Here is a 13,972-nt window from a genome sequence, read left to right as displayed (position 1 = left end):
GGCCCTCCTTCCTACGTTCCCCCTTAAAAAGTAGTTATAATTTTTTTTCTTACTTTTTCAATATCAAATAAAATTGTAATTGTACGGGGCCTAGCTTTTGCTAAATTGTAGGCTAAGACACTGTTTTAGCATTCGTCGGTAAATTTTGTCACATCTCGGCAAGTTTGATGGCTTTGTGGGTATTTCCCCCCTCCCCGCCACTGCTGAACTCCAAGTACTTTTCTTTGTAATTTAACATTAGAAAGCAGAACCAAGGTAGATATCTTGGTGTTAAACTCTGGAATGATATTCCAACATACATTAAAATTTCAGCATCCTTAAATATTTTCAAATCAAATCTGAAAGAATTTCTCATTAATGGTTATATTCTACATCAATATTGAGGTAATCCCTAAGGATCTTCTTAGTCTCTAAGTCCTTGTTTCTTCCATTGTTCTACGGAGGCTTTCTGGCTTCTTCTTTGATTTAAAGAAAAAATTTCACTTTTTTAGTTAGAGATGGGGGGCCATCTCTCGATTAGTTCATCTGCTACAAAGCAAGCTTCAACTGACCTCCCATGTTGTTTGTCTTCTTTTTGCATGAATACATCATTGTGCTGAAGTCTATAGGTGATAATAAAGTATTTAATAAAGATGCTGATAGTATTTACATCAAGCAATTAATACCATTGCGGGTTGGCATTACGGGCTTGCATTTTGTATCGAAAGTGATTTCCCACAACAGGTACTACTAATGCCAGCCATGAGGAAAATATGCAGATTTTCAAAAACGATTTTACCAATTCTATCGAACAGCCATATAAATAAAACAGCAAGAGCACAGTTGAAATTTATTTTGCTCAAAGTGCTATGTTTTTAATATGATTGTAGCTGCTTTGAAGAACAACATGTCACGGTATGCCTTGAGCCTTTGGCTAATGTACCAATACGACTTTGAACTGAACGTTTAATTTTATAAAAAATAGAACATACTTAATCATAAGACTAATAAGAACATTTTGGTAGTCTTAAGATTGATATTGTACTGTTAAATATTTTTTCAGCAGTTAAAAGGAATTTTGAGACTCGAGGCACAATCGAAGGGTTTTCTGCTGAATATAATGCTCTCGTGCCATTTAACTCGCATGTTTTCCTATTTCAAATTGCTAGATTTCTTCGCCGCAAGTACTCCTTGGAGCCCGTCGATCAGCCTACTACCGTTACCTTTTCTTCATTCATACATTTACAATCTAAGCTATGAAGCTTAATTCGTAAAACATATTGGTCATTTTTTTCACATACGTACTATTTTGTCACCGTTTGCGTTGCTAGGATTACGTTACAACATAAAAAGCGATGGAGTTTATGTTTTTTTGCTATCCAATTATTTATTGGTTAATTGTTATTGTTTATACCATCAACACATGGTGCATTAAAGAACCTCTGGTGACAATTTAACAAATATTCGTTAACAGGCGAAGCCTTGAAAATATTCTGGCAATAGAGAAAATGAAAAAATCAAATTAAATACTTTGAAAAATTAACCATTTTAGATTTTCTGAAGTTTTCGTTTGACACTCTTTAGAGTATAAAAAATCAGAAAATTGATCGAAATTCTAAGCTAGAAAATATAAATAACAAGCTATTTTTTTGAAATAGGCCTATCAGAAACTGGAGCAAATGAATGTAAAGGTTGCCCAGCCAGTGCCACCTGCCTATTGAGAATATTAGCAATGGAATCCTAATGTAAAAACAAAATTCATCTGTCTATATACAAGCGGTTTTTTCTTTTTCTGTAGGTATATTTAAAAACTGCTAGTTCGAACGACGACCTGACTTTGCAAATTATCCGAAACATTTGCTATTACGTTTTTTCACAATCTGAGTTTCCCAGTAAATTGTGCAGTTTTTTGCAAGATTTTGGGCAATATTTTATGCGTGCTAATTATTTCGTCAAAGATATAACATCGTTTTTTTATTTTTAGAGCCTCAATGGTTGTCCTGGAAGAGTTGCAAGGAAAACCAATCGAAAATGGTGAACCTGGGCATCAATTGAGGTATTTGCTTAATATTTTTCAAAAATTGACTGATCATAAAAAGAATGAAATGAAAATTCTGTAAGCAAGTGCTTCTTGGTATATCTCGAATTCAAATTCAGTATTTTTCAAACTAAATTCGGCATTTTTTACTTAAGAATGGCCTTTTTAATCAAGGCAGCTTAACAGTACAATCTTCCTCTCATATTTTTATCATGCACTTCTAACTTTTGTTCATTCTAAATTACAAATGTAGATTCGTGATTTAATTTATTATGAATAGTGATTAAAAACGCATTGATCTCCCAATCTATAGTTTATTTGATTTCACCATCTTCAATAATTATATTTAATTTTCTTCAATTCGAACTGTTTTGAAATGATCTAGGACTTACTTCGATCTCTGTTATATTTTTCATTAAAACCAATGTGTATTATGCATGTTCAAAATCTAAACATTCCTTTCTAAGTAAGCTGGCTGTCTTTCAATGATTTTCTGACCTTAAACGATTTCAAGTCAATACGAGCTTTGAATGATGTGTTAATGTGCTGAGAAGTGACGCCAAGAAAGAAAAATAACGCCAAGACACCTTTGGCACTTAGACAGTTTTCCATACCTTTTCCATACAATAAATTTAAAATAACATCCACCTGTCAAATATCCACATATTAAACTGCCTGATAATTATTCATGTTTATACTTTTGGGCAATGCAAGTTAGAATAAAATACAAAACGCTATGTTGCATCTATGCTTGAAGCGATACGAACCGACCGGTACGACACGACCAAAGATAACACGACACGATTCGACATAATACGAGCTGATAAGCTGTGATGAAAACGATACGATAAGGCAAATGTCTATACGACGCGACATCATGCGACACGACACTAAACGATTCGATTGGACTCGATACCATAGGAGACGACAGTGGCGGCGCCAGCTATTATAGAATGGGAGGGTAATGGGCGCGGCCAGTGGGACCACGCTCTTTTTGCCTCGTTTTAGTGATTTGTACCTAGTTAACTTTCCTTAGGAAATTTGATCTACCCCTACCCAGCGTTTTTTAAACCATTTTTAGAAGAAATATGTAGACTAAATTTTCAGAAAAGTGGGGGGGGGGGTAATTACTTGGCGCTGCCACTGGGAGACGAAACTATTTTATGGCTGTCTTCCGCTTTATAAGTATACTTGCCAAACCTCCTGAATGCATTAAGCTCTAAAGTTGTGAGAGTATGATGATGTAAAATTACAAGGTTATAAACAGAATTACAAAGATCTTTACTTATTTTCATGTCAAAAAGACTGTCAAACTTTAAAAGAGAAAGCACCAATCTCTAAAACATTGTCCAAGTCTAGACATAAACCATCATAAAGTGCACTCATTGCTCAAACAAAGTCGACTCTTCCTTGCGTTATAATTGCTAGGTAATAGAGTTCCAAGTGATGAGGTCACAAACATTTACTGTATGCTTAAATGTCTTTCCTACAACCTCCAAAAATAGTATGAAATACCACTAAATGTGCTAAATCAGTTAAGTGTTGCGAAATGCCTGAGATATGGTGAATTGGCTCGTTTCCCGTCAAAGCTCTGTAATTATGTCCTGTAATAAACTTTCTTGAACAGTGACGATATATAGTTTGCTAGCAACCTTCAAATCTTTTATTAATCATATCTCACCTTTCTGACTTATTCAAATTGTTTTGCACAGTTAGAGGCATTTCGTGGTATTTTTTTAAGTTTGTGGTCAAAATTCCAAGTTTCCAAAAATAGATTTATGTGACATCCCAATTTAAATTCTATTGTCATGTTATAAACAGAATCAAAAACAATTTAGCTAAATACACAGTGATACGAGATAATGGTATTTACAAATCACATAATATGAGTATAAAATGTTAAAACGGAAATAGAGCGTATTTATTATGGACATCAACACTGAATTCATTGCCAATATTTAATCAAACTTGAGCTGGTTGCGATACTTGCTATGATATTTTCCACAGAACCACGTTACTATGGGGAAAATTAACCAGCATTTGTTCTATTTTCCGTTAGCTTTTAAATTTTGAACCACATACACATGTACAGTTTCAATCGATGACGGTATTTCACATTGCATAACGTTTTCACAGTATATAATGTATTCACAAAATTTTTACTACAAGCCTTTGCCTGATGCGCATGTATATATAAACGACTGCTGTATAAGACATTTTTAAACCCGCAACAAAAACCCCTATATAGCCCCTGGCCTAAAGATACTTTTATAAACTAGAGCTTATCAAAAAATATTTGAGTCAAAAAGTTCTTAAACGTGGTTTACTGTAACTTTGCTCAGTTTTGCATATAAAGAAAATTAGTCGAGGACCTGCAAATATTTTAAACAAGACATATGCTCATGGTATCTCTACCTGTATTTAGGTACTGCTTCTTATTAGATTGGCTTTGACTGGCTTTGACTGGCTTAGCGTAGGCACATGAAGATCTAATAGATGGCTCAGTCACCCACATGTGATTTAACTATGTTGCAATGATACAAACTCCCCAGGAAATTTTAAAGTCAATGCAGTTGTCTTGGAATCTCCTTGAGGATATAACGACGAATATTGTACCCTCGGCACCTCTCAGTTAGGATTTTCTAACTAACAATCAAACGAAGCAAGAAACTATCCTCTCTGTTTCAAAGTCCTTGTTGGGGAGACCAGCGATCGAAAATCTTAAAATGAGTGTGGCAACCCTCCGTCCTTGAGTCAGAGGGCAGGCGTTATATTCAGCTTCGTTCCGTACACATGTTCTTTGACTCCAAGACGGGTGGTTGCCTCACTCATTAAAAAACGTTTTCTTGCTCGTTTTCTCAACAAGTCCAATGTTCTTAAATCGATTTGCTATTCAGAAGAACAATTTTCTCAGGGTTTTCTCGTCGAGATTCGCAGAAATATATTCGGGAAAGATTTAGGCCTGGTTCAAACGTCGCACTTCTCATGTGCCGAGCCTAACTCTGTTTGGAGCGACACTTGAACATGTTAAGCGCGACTACCGTTTCAAACGTCGAAATTAATCATGTCGCGCCAAATGGGTTTTAGGATTGTTACATGAAGTATCTTGGTTAAGGCGCACAATCTCAAATATTTGTTTGAAACGCATATGCCCTTTCAAGAAAGAAGTGGATTCTGTGAAGGAAAATAAATTAAATATAATTATGCATTGAGTTCGGTACATGAAAAGTTCAACGCTTGAAACCGTGCAGGCTGGAGCCGTGCAGCTCGGCAAGCTCTGCCGATCCAAACTAGTCTGCCGCTCCTAACTCAATCTGCCGTACCAAATTGATTCAAACGTCGCGCCCCTCATGTGCTTAATTCTCGAGTTAGGTTCGGCACATGAGAAGCGCGACGTTTGAACCAGGCCCTAGTCACTTATAAGACTGAAATACGTTATAAATTTACTCACATACTCATATAGTTTCAAACACTTTCACTTAAAATTCACCTCACTTAAGGAAATTATCCTCGGGTAAATTGAAGTGGCTAACTCTGACTTGATGATACAATCGTTTTTAATCGAACAAATTTATCCTATCGTTCGTACTATATGATGGCAGATGGGATTAAATAATCGCATGTTTTATGCATATTCTATCCCACCTTCCAGCTTATGGCTTCCTTTTTATCCCACCTTTTCCCTGATACTGCAAAACGTAACTTCTTCGGTATGAAATGCAAGCGCGCGAGCATTGTTAAGAGTTCAATTCCTTTTTCAAGCGAGTTTTATCTTTATATGGGAAAATTTTATCCCAAGTGATGGGATCCGGCAGGCTGAAAGCTTGATCTCATTTGCCCGGATAGACAATTTCTCATTGAAACACTAAATGAAAATTACAAAGCTTTGTATATGGAGGCTGGGTCTCATCTCTCAGCACATAAGCTGGAAGGTGGGTTGATTTTGCTTATATAAACAGGCCCTAACAAAGGTTTTTTCTTGATTCAGAAGCTACGCTTGATGTTTTGTACCTATTACACTCAACTTCGAATCTAATCTTCCACTTCAGGTGAATTGCTTGTTTTGTTCTATAATTTTTCGTCCAGTCTTGGTTTTCCTTGTTTTCTCAGACAGTCTTCTACTTTATCTCTTTCCTCCACATATTTTCTCGCGCCTTTTTTACATTCACTTCCATCTCCGAAATTTATCTTGCTTTCATTCTCTCTTTTTTCTAATTTTCTGATTTTATTCCCTCTATCCTCTTTTTCTCTCCCCTTCCCAAACTATATTTTCATTGCCCTCTTCTTATTACCCTTAATTTTCTCTCCTTCATAAACTTTTTTTTCTTTCTTCTTGCCATCATTTTTCTTTTCCATCCTCTTTCGCTTTCTCTTCGTAAATCCTTCTCCTTGAATCCTGTACTTCACAGTCCCCTCTGTATGTCTCTTGCCTTTTGCTCAACCCTCGAATGTCTTCCCTACCTTTCACATGTTGCAGTGCTGAATCATCGTAATTCTTCTATTTAAAAACAGGTGCAGTGTGCACCTGCTGAGGGTAATGAGTGATTTTGTTAAGTAAGAAGAGGATTATGTGATTCATATATAATATAAACTCATTTAATTAGTTTAGTTTACTGTACTTTACTTTGGCGTTAATTTTCCAGACGAACGTTTTTTAACAAAGCGATGTCTATTCCGAGTACATTAATCCTTTAAATTTGTAATAACGGTAATTGCTACGTGGATTTTCAGCTCTCTCAATCTACTCAAAGATGTATGAAATAATAACTCAATGTTCGTCTAGACAAAGGATGCTTCTAAATATTTTAGATTTTAACAACAAATGATGAGAGTTTTGGAATTTCGATTTTCATGAATTTTTATCTATGACTACATAACCTTAACAGCAACAAAAAAAAATTCTGAAAAATGGAAACCCAGCCTTACGTATGAGATGTGACTAATGAAACAGGTTTTTTGAAAGGTTAGATTTTTTAATATGTGAAAAGGAAGAACCGCAGGATAGGCTGTCTGCCGGATTCTGTGAATCTTGCAATGAGTATAATAAACTTCGAGGATAAAATTCAGAAACAAAGCAAAATGGCGAAGAGAATCCATTGTTATGAGATAAATTTTCCAAAAAAATTGAATTAAACGAATACTAATATTTCTCACCGGCATACAGGGCTTCATCACAGTAAATGAAACGAACGAGCAGGGTTGCCATTTAGGATTAATCCCAGATTTCACGAAACTGGGACTGTGGAAAAGCTGTTGGGATCAGAAATTGTTATCTGGGATTCAAAGTAAAAACTGGGATTTTTTGGGATTATCCGGCAAGAATGGATAATTTGTTATTATTGGTCCATGGATTGCTCAAACTGACTATTATGTAACCCCTTTAGCACTGCTAAAGACAATGTAATGAGCCACAAAAAAAGAAGTATGATTGACTTGAATGTGAAATTTTGTGTAATTTATAGTTTGTTTTATGATCTGTTGAAATGTCAAAGTGATTCCTTTTGTCATTCTATAAATATAAGCTATATACTTTTCTTTTTGATTTTGGCATTGGCTCCCTTCAAATATTTTCAGGACATTCAATTTGATTTCATATGAGTTTTCACATCGACTGTTACACTTACTGAAAAGATACCTGCTGTTCTTCTGATTCATAATACTTCATACACAATGTCCAAGTTCAAGCCTTGTTACTTATATTTCAATTCTTATGGCAACTAACTCGACTATTTATGTCAAATTAAGCAACCGTAACATTGAATAATGCGTAAATCATAGCAAAGGAAATATAGAAAGCAAAGCTGCAGAGGAGCATCTATACCTTTCTATAACCTCTGCGAAGGAATCTACTTTTGACATATTTGGGATTGATTTGGGATTGAGATTCAGAAACTTTGAGATTAAGGATTTGCCAGCACTTAGCAACCCTGCGAGCGAGTGATGTGTACATTTTTAGTTGAAATTTAAAATCAGTAATGCCAACGTTGGGTGAAAATGTTAATAGTAGTAAAACTATACAGAACTGTGCAATTTGCATGCAGAGAATGCTTTGTTAAGGTAATATTTTTAAAAGGGGGAGGAGAACTTTTAATCTCGTGATAATTCCTTACATAATACGGTGAAGCTAAACACAGTGGAATCATTATTTATCTTTGTTCTAAAATTGTTAAAAGTGTTAAAAGGGTATTGTTGCAGGCCAGCGAACAAGTTGAGACAGAATCGGATGCTACCTAAGATGACTAATCATTACCGTTTTCCAGGGCTCGTCATGCTTATGGGGCAGGAAGAAGAAACCTTTGAGGGATTAGTGAATTTGGTTTAGTGGCAACTTGGGTGGCCGCACTGGAATAGAATTTAAGTGTGTCAGAAGATTTTCCTGAAATCTTGTTCGGTGCATCTAGGACATTAAGAAACTGGAGTACTAAAACTAGGCATCGGCCTTTGTTTCTTTTAAGTAAAATTAGTGTACATTAAAAAAGAAGTACTGTTTGAGCCCTACGTACAACAAAACCTCAGAGGAACCTTAATTGTTCGGGAGACGAAACATCTTGTTTCGAAACAATACCCTTTTAAACCAATCAGTGTTGCAGGGTCATAGCACATGCCCATTGATAACAGTATTCGCACAGCTGTTCTGTCTGCGACCACACAATTCTTGAACTTCCCGCCAGGGCTTCAAGTGATAATGCGCATGTGCAATGTCCCTGAAACGGGGGCTAGTGCATGTCTGGAAGACGGGCATGATTCATCTCCCGAACAAGAAATTGAGCTCAGTACAAGGAATACTGTTGCAAACAGTTCATAGCTCATAAAAATTCCTTTTACAAAAAAGAATTTATTTCAAATGCACAAAATTGCGTATTTATAAATGATTTTGGGACAGGTAAAGCTTCGCATGTTTCCGAAAATATTTAAGTAGATGATATTTGTTGTCTCCAAACTAAATAAATGCTTATTAGCGAATCAAGAGTTGGCAAATAATTTCAGCTTTTGTTATCCGGTAGGTGATTCTGCGGCTGTCTATGCACGATAAACTTGCTTAACCTATAGCCTGAATTCGTTTATTTCTAACTATTGATTATAAATTTCTGTTTGTTTTGATTTTTGTTGACATCGAAAGAATAAAGAGAGCATTCATTTTTGATATAATGGTTTCTTTCACATTTATATAGTCTTTGCATTTTCGTGGGGAACGCAGCGACAAGTAATGCATCGATCAATCCAATATCATTTCGGTCTGAAATGCATCAAAGAATGTACTGTCAACCAGCCTGTTGAATTTGGCAAGACTTATTTAGCAAACTCCGAATTGATGATGTTTAAACAATTGCACCTGCCCTGACAGGCACATCTGTCTTGCAACGCTAAACTTAATGTTTTTTTAAAGTCAGAACCGCTAATTATAAAACTGTCTCTCACAAACCGTTAATAGATTATTTCCTGCTCAAAAGATAGCAACTAAAATCTGCAAAACCAAAAAAAATCTGTTTGTATTTCCTATCAAGACATGTTTTTCGTTTAAAATTACGTTAGCGCCATTTTTCCACATATCGGGTATTCAAGCAACTGATTGAAATGTTTTGAAGAATGCAGGTGATCTTATTAAACGTTTTTTATGTTTAAAACCAAAAATTGGAGGTTTCACGATTCAAGCGTCAAGAAAAAGTTGATTAAGGCACTTTGAATTCACCATTAAGAGCGTCTATGCACTTTTATTTAGCAATAATCAAGGAAACCTGTCACCTAGTCTTTGTTTCTCTTTTTCATGATCGAATAGACATGTCTCCTGGTTAGATAGCCTGGTTGACCACAGAAAAGCCTTGTCTTGAATCAAAAAATATTGCTCTTGCATTTTTAATCATTACCTTCAATACAATTTGTCGAGTTGTGTTTTCAAATATAGCTTTGACTTTCTTTAAAAATGTCTTTTCTGACTCAAGACATGCTTCAAGATACAATATTAATTTCATTTTCAACCAGAAATATTTAAAGATAAAATTAATTAGAATTCAAGCAAAAATATCTTATAATTGGCCTTGATGTCGTAGAAATTTGATGCTATTAACTCCAGAATTTTTTGTACCTTAAACTCTAGAATTCATTTTTTAGGTTTTTGATCAAACCAATTTTAATAAAAAAAATAGGTCTTCACTGAAAGCTTTCGGAAATTTGAGAATTCAAGGAGGATTTGAAAAGCAAACATTTTGAATTACATAAATCAAGCATTAACTTCCACGTGGACAAAAGTTCATTTTGGAATGAACATTTTTTGTAACAAATACCTTACAAGATGAGAAGATATTTAATAGCAACAAAGTTATTGGATAACCTCAGGTAACAATACACCCGTTTAACATGTTTTCAAAACATACTTACAGCATACAAAAGTATGTACCACAACATAATTCAAAAGCCTTTAGATACAATCAGACTGTTTTTATAAGTCAAGCCATGGCTTGCCGATATTCTCTTAGACAATAACACGTCTAGGTTTTGACGCAGCAATTTTTCAGGTGCTTACATTGCTGTCATAGCTTCTGTGAAAGAAAGAATCACTGAAAATGTTGGTCGTGCACAATGGAGTCTCTTTCCAGTTTTTGATCCACTCTTACACCGAGGCTCTGTTACCTATGATGATATTTGACCTCGGGAATTCCACCTACAATGCCTGATGAAATTCTTGGAACACTGACATTTTTACGGGCCTAGTCAGCCACCCCCTGTTCCCTTTAGGGCAAAGTTGGCTTGTGATGAAACAAAATAGTAGACTAGAGAGTAGGTTTTTTACGATTTGTTTGACATTTAAACATTGTTATTGGTAAAGCGGTGGACGAATAATTATTCAGGATGAGAAATTAAAATTTTGAAAAACACCATGCAAATTGCTAGGTGTTCTTATTACTTACATGGGGGTGCGCTTTTATTCTAAGAACACATAATAATAATCTACTTTCCAGGGCCTCCGCCGAAGGGGGACCATGGCACTCCCATCTGTGTCGGACCCCATGTCGTGTTAAGGAAGAGCATTGGTCCTCCGAGCTTAGTATGTTCTGGCAGATCCTGAATGCCTACCGATATTACAGGCTTTAGGTTTTCTGTTCTTTAAACATATTCCATTTGCCATTGAGGTTGCTTACAGTTGGAATGGAAGGTTTCTTTGAGGTTCATACCTCCATACAATTTAAGAAGTAACATTTTATAAAATGAAAAATAATGCGCTTGCTTCTTTTCCAAACTGATGATTTGACACAAAGACATTCCTTTGAGGTTAGAAAAAACATTTTGTGCTAAGCTTGTCATTTTAGATCTTCTAAGTGTATTCAAGGCAAATGCTTTGCTGTTCACCAGGAGTTTCTTGAATTGTCACCCTTAAAAGTAAGAGGAGGGCAGTGTTGTAGGCAATTTCTAGAAACCTCAACGATGAGTATAGTGACCACACCCGTGACCACACCTAATATGCTTGCAATTGCGTTCAAGATTCCATGAAATAATCTGCAAGACTGATAGCAAACTGTTAATTCAGACTATAATAAAGGGGTGTCAACAGGGAGGCCGGAACGACCAAGGGGCAAGGGGGCGGACTTGAGTAAAGGGTATTTGACAAATTAATTCCCAGCTACCAACAATTCTTTCGCAACTGTAATTTTCTTTCGAACTTCTGTCGGAATCTTAAAAATCGGCTAAATTTTGGCATAAGAAATTTCTTTACAATTTTTGAGAAATGTCGTCATAAAAAAGGCAATACAGTCAGGATTTCATATGAATCTCATGGATTTCCTATGAAAGACCGGCGTCAAGGGCACTTCTATGAAAAGGGCACTTTAGCCCCCCTTGTCCTTCCTATCAACAGGGCAACAGGGGCAGTTGAACCTCCGCGCCCCCCTCTCCGGCGTGCCTGGGTGTCAAGACAGGATTCGTCCTGCAAAACATGTGCTTGCTTATCAAGGGGTTGAGCACCCAGAAATTAAACCATAGGAGTTTTCTGATAATGCTAATTCGAGACTTTGCAGATGGATCCAAATATTACAGCGCCACGTCCATTTTTATTTTCACTGTTAGCTCCGTAAGTTTTACTGATATAGATGTTGCATGGACCAAAGTATGTGCATTAAAAATTCTTCACTTGTTTTTTCTCTCACAAATCTGACGTTACAAATGATAAAAACTAAAAAGGAAGAAAAATCCAAAGATATTATGGAGCCTACCGGGAAGTTTCCCGAGTCCTGATTGGCCACCACGCCTCTGGGACCGAGGACAGGTTGGTAAGCTGTCGCCAATGATGACGGAAACTTGCTAGAGTTATTTCATTTCTCACATATGTGCTAGAAAGAAGAGTGTGGTGTAAATGTTTACATGGAATGGTCACCTGCGAGAGTTGACGATTAAACATAAATAAAAATATCGAATGACAATAAAGAATAATTATGTTTCTAACAAATTCGGCCAGTTAAAAAGTAAATAAAGTGCTAATTTGCCAACTATAGCATTTCATTGAGAGCAATCAATGAATACAACCCCCTGCCATATTTGCAAGAATTACGCTTGATGCGTTACTTGTAACAGGGTTTAAGGAGGTAACGTCACACTGCTTCTTAATCATACGTAACGTGTTGAGGATCTATTGTTGAGTGTCAGAATATCATATGGAATATGTAAAGCAATATTAATTATGCATAAGACGACATTGGCTTGGATCCACATATTCTTGTTCAATGCTTCTTACTGTATGTCCGTTTAGAGATGTGTTCGTTGTCAGTTGTTTTGCATCTATCAATGCTTTAAAGAATTGCGTGCAATACAAAGATCTTTACGTAACCTGGTACTAAACAGTGCTTTGGTGAAGATTTCATCTACTCTTATTGTACAAGTAAAGAGCGTTCGGTCAGAATAAGAAATGGGAGACTTTTCAGATGGACAGCATACAGAGCATATTCCTTTGTGCACATTTAGCAGGCTCCAAGACAGGTAAATAATTGAATTTACTAACTCTATCTAAATGTTATTAGTTATCATATCTTTCTTGCAAAGCAGCTGGATACTGCAAATTTTTCTTGGCATTCCTCTGTTGCTTCTTAAACTCATTTGATGCCTTTCAGCCCAGAATCTTCATTTCCAATTGGCAACTTTTCTAATAAACCATACAGCTGTCGATGTCTTTCAATAATTACTTGTAATCTCTCTGACTTTCAACTCTCGCATTTACTAATTCTCATGCACACAAAATCTACGATTTGCAATGTTGTTTTTGTAAGTGTAAAATTCTTTTTCTCGATAACATACCTGCTAATATTCGACAACTGGAAAGTTTAAAGTCATCTCTTCGTTTATTATCGAGTTTTATCAATAAACTGTTGAGTTCTCTGTTTCAAACCAACAAAACTGTGCAGGTCATACACAAAAACGATAATCAGAGATTTGATCAATTGTCCTTAGATATTGAAACCCAAAAACAGAAAAAAACACAATTATTAATCAATGATATGTAACCGTTTTCGAACTGATCGGATCATCTATCGATTTGGCTGCTGATACTATTTCCACGAGTCAAGAGAAGAGTTTAGCTGAAACTCAACTCCGATCTCAAAATGTCAGGAATGGATCTAAGGCATAACCTGTGTTATCCTTTTAATTAAATCGTTTTGCTGACATTCCTCGTGGACATATCAATTTTTCTTGACTTAGTGCTTTCGTCATCACAAACACCACCACCAGGGACCTCTTCAAAATCAATAATCTTCTCATCTATATCTCCTTCTTCAGAAATCAATTTTCCGCAAGTCGTTACTGCAATAAAATAACTAAAAGTCATCAAATCTTGAAAACACGGCAACTTCAAGCACGTGTCACAGTGTACGATAAATATGAATATTTGATTTTCTCCTGTTATCAAACTCCTATATTGCTTTAATGCCGGTATGGACCCGCTACTGCGGCTTTCAATTTTACAGTCAGGGT

At 35.9% G+C, this 13,972-nt stretch overlaps 1 protein-coding gene across 6 annotated transcripts in view; it reads left to right on the top strand.

The window, feature by feature from the left end:
- Nucleotides 1-13,972, top strand: part of LOC135694975 (potassium voltage-gated channel protein Shaw) — an 82,774-nt gene that overhangs the window by 17,782 nt on the left and 51,020 nt on the right. For 4 of the 6 annotated variants that reach the window (XM_065213888.2, XM_065213887.2, XM_065213886.2 and 1 more), the window contains one exon: nucleotides 1,964-2,035. In XM_065213888.2, coding sequence (XP_065069960.2) covers nucleotides 1,964-2,035 — 72 coding nt within the window. Of the gene's footprint in view, nucleotides 1-545; nucleotides 895-1,963; nucleotides 2,036-6,013; nucleotides 12,983-13,972 lie in introns of those variants that run through there. The other 2 variants (XM_065213885.2, XM_065213889.2) reach the window with 2 other exon arrangements.

Source organism: Rhopilema esculentum, chromosome 8, assembly GCF_057945365.1.
Source record: "Rhopilema esculentum isolate cy_ngs chromosome 8, ASM5794536v1, whole genome shotgun sequence".
In the NCBI taxonomy this organism is placed as follows: Eukaryota; Metazoa; Cnidaria; class Scyphozoa; order Rhizostomeae; family Rhizostomatidae; genus Rhopilema; species Rhopilema esculentum.
Note: the sequence above shows the minus strand (reverse complement) of the source record. Positions and strands in the feature narration are given on the sequence as shown.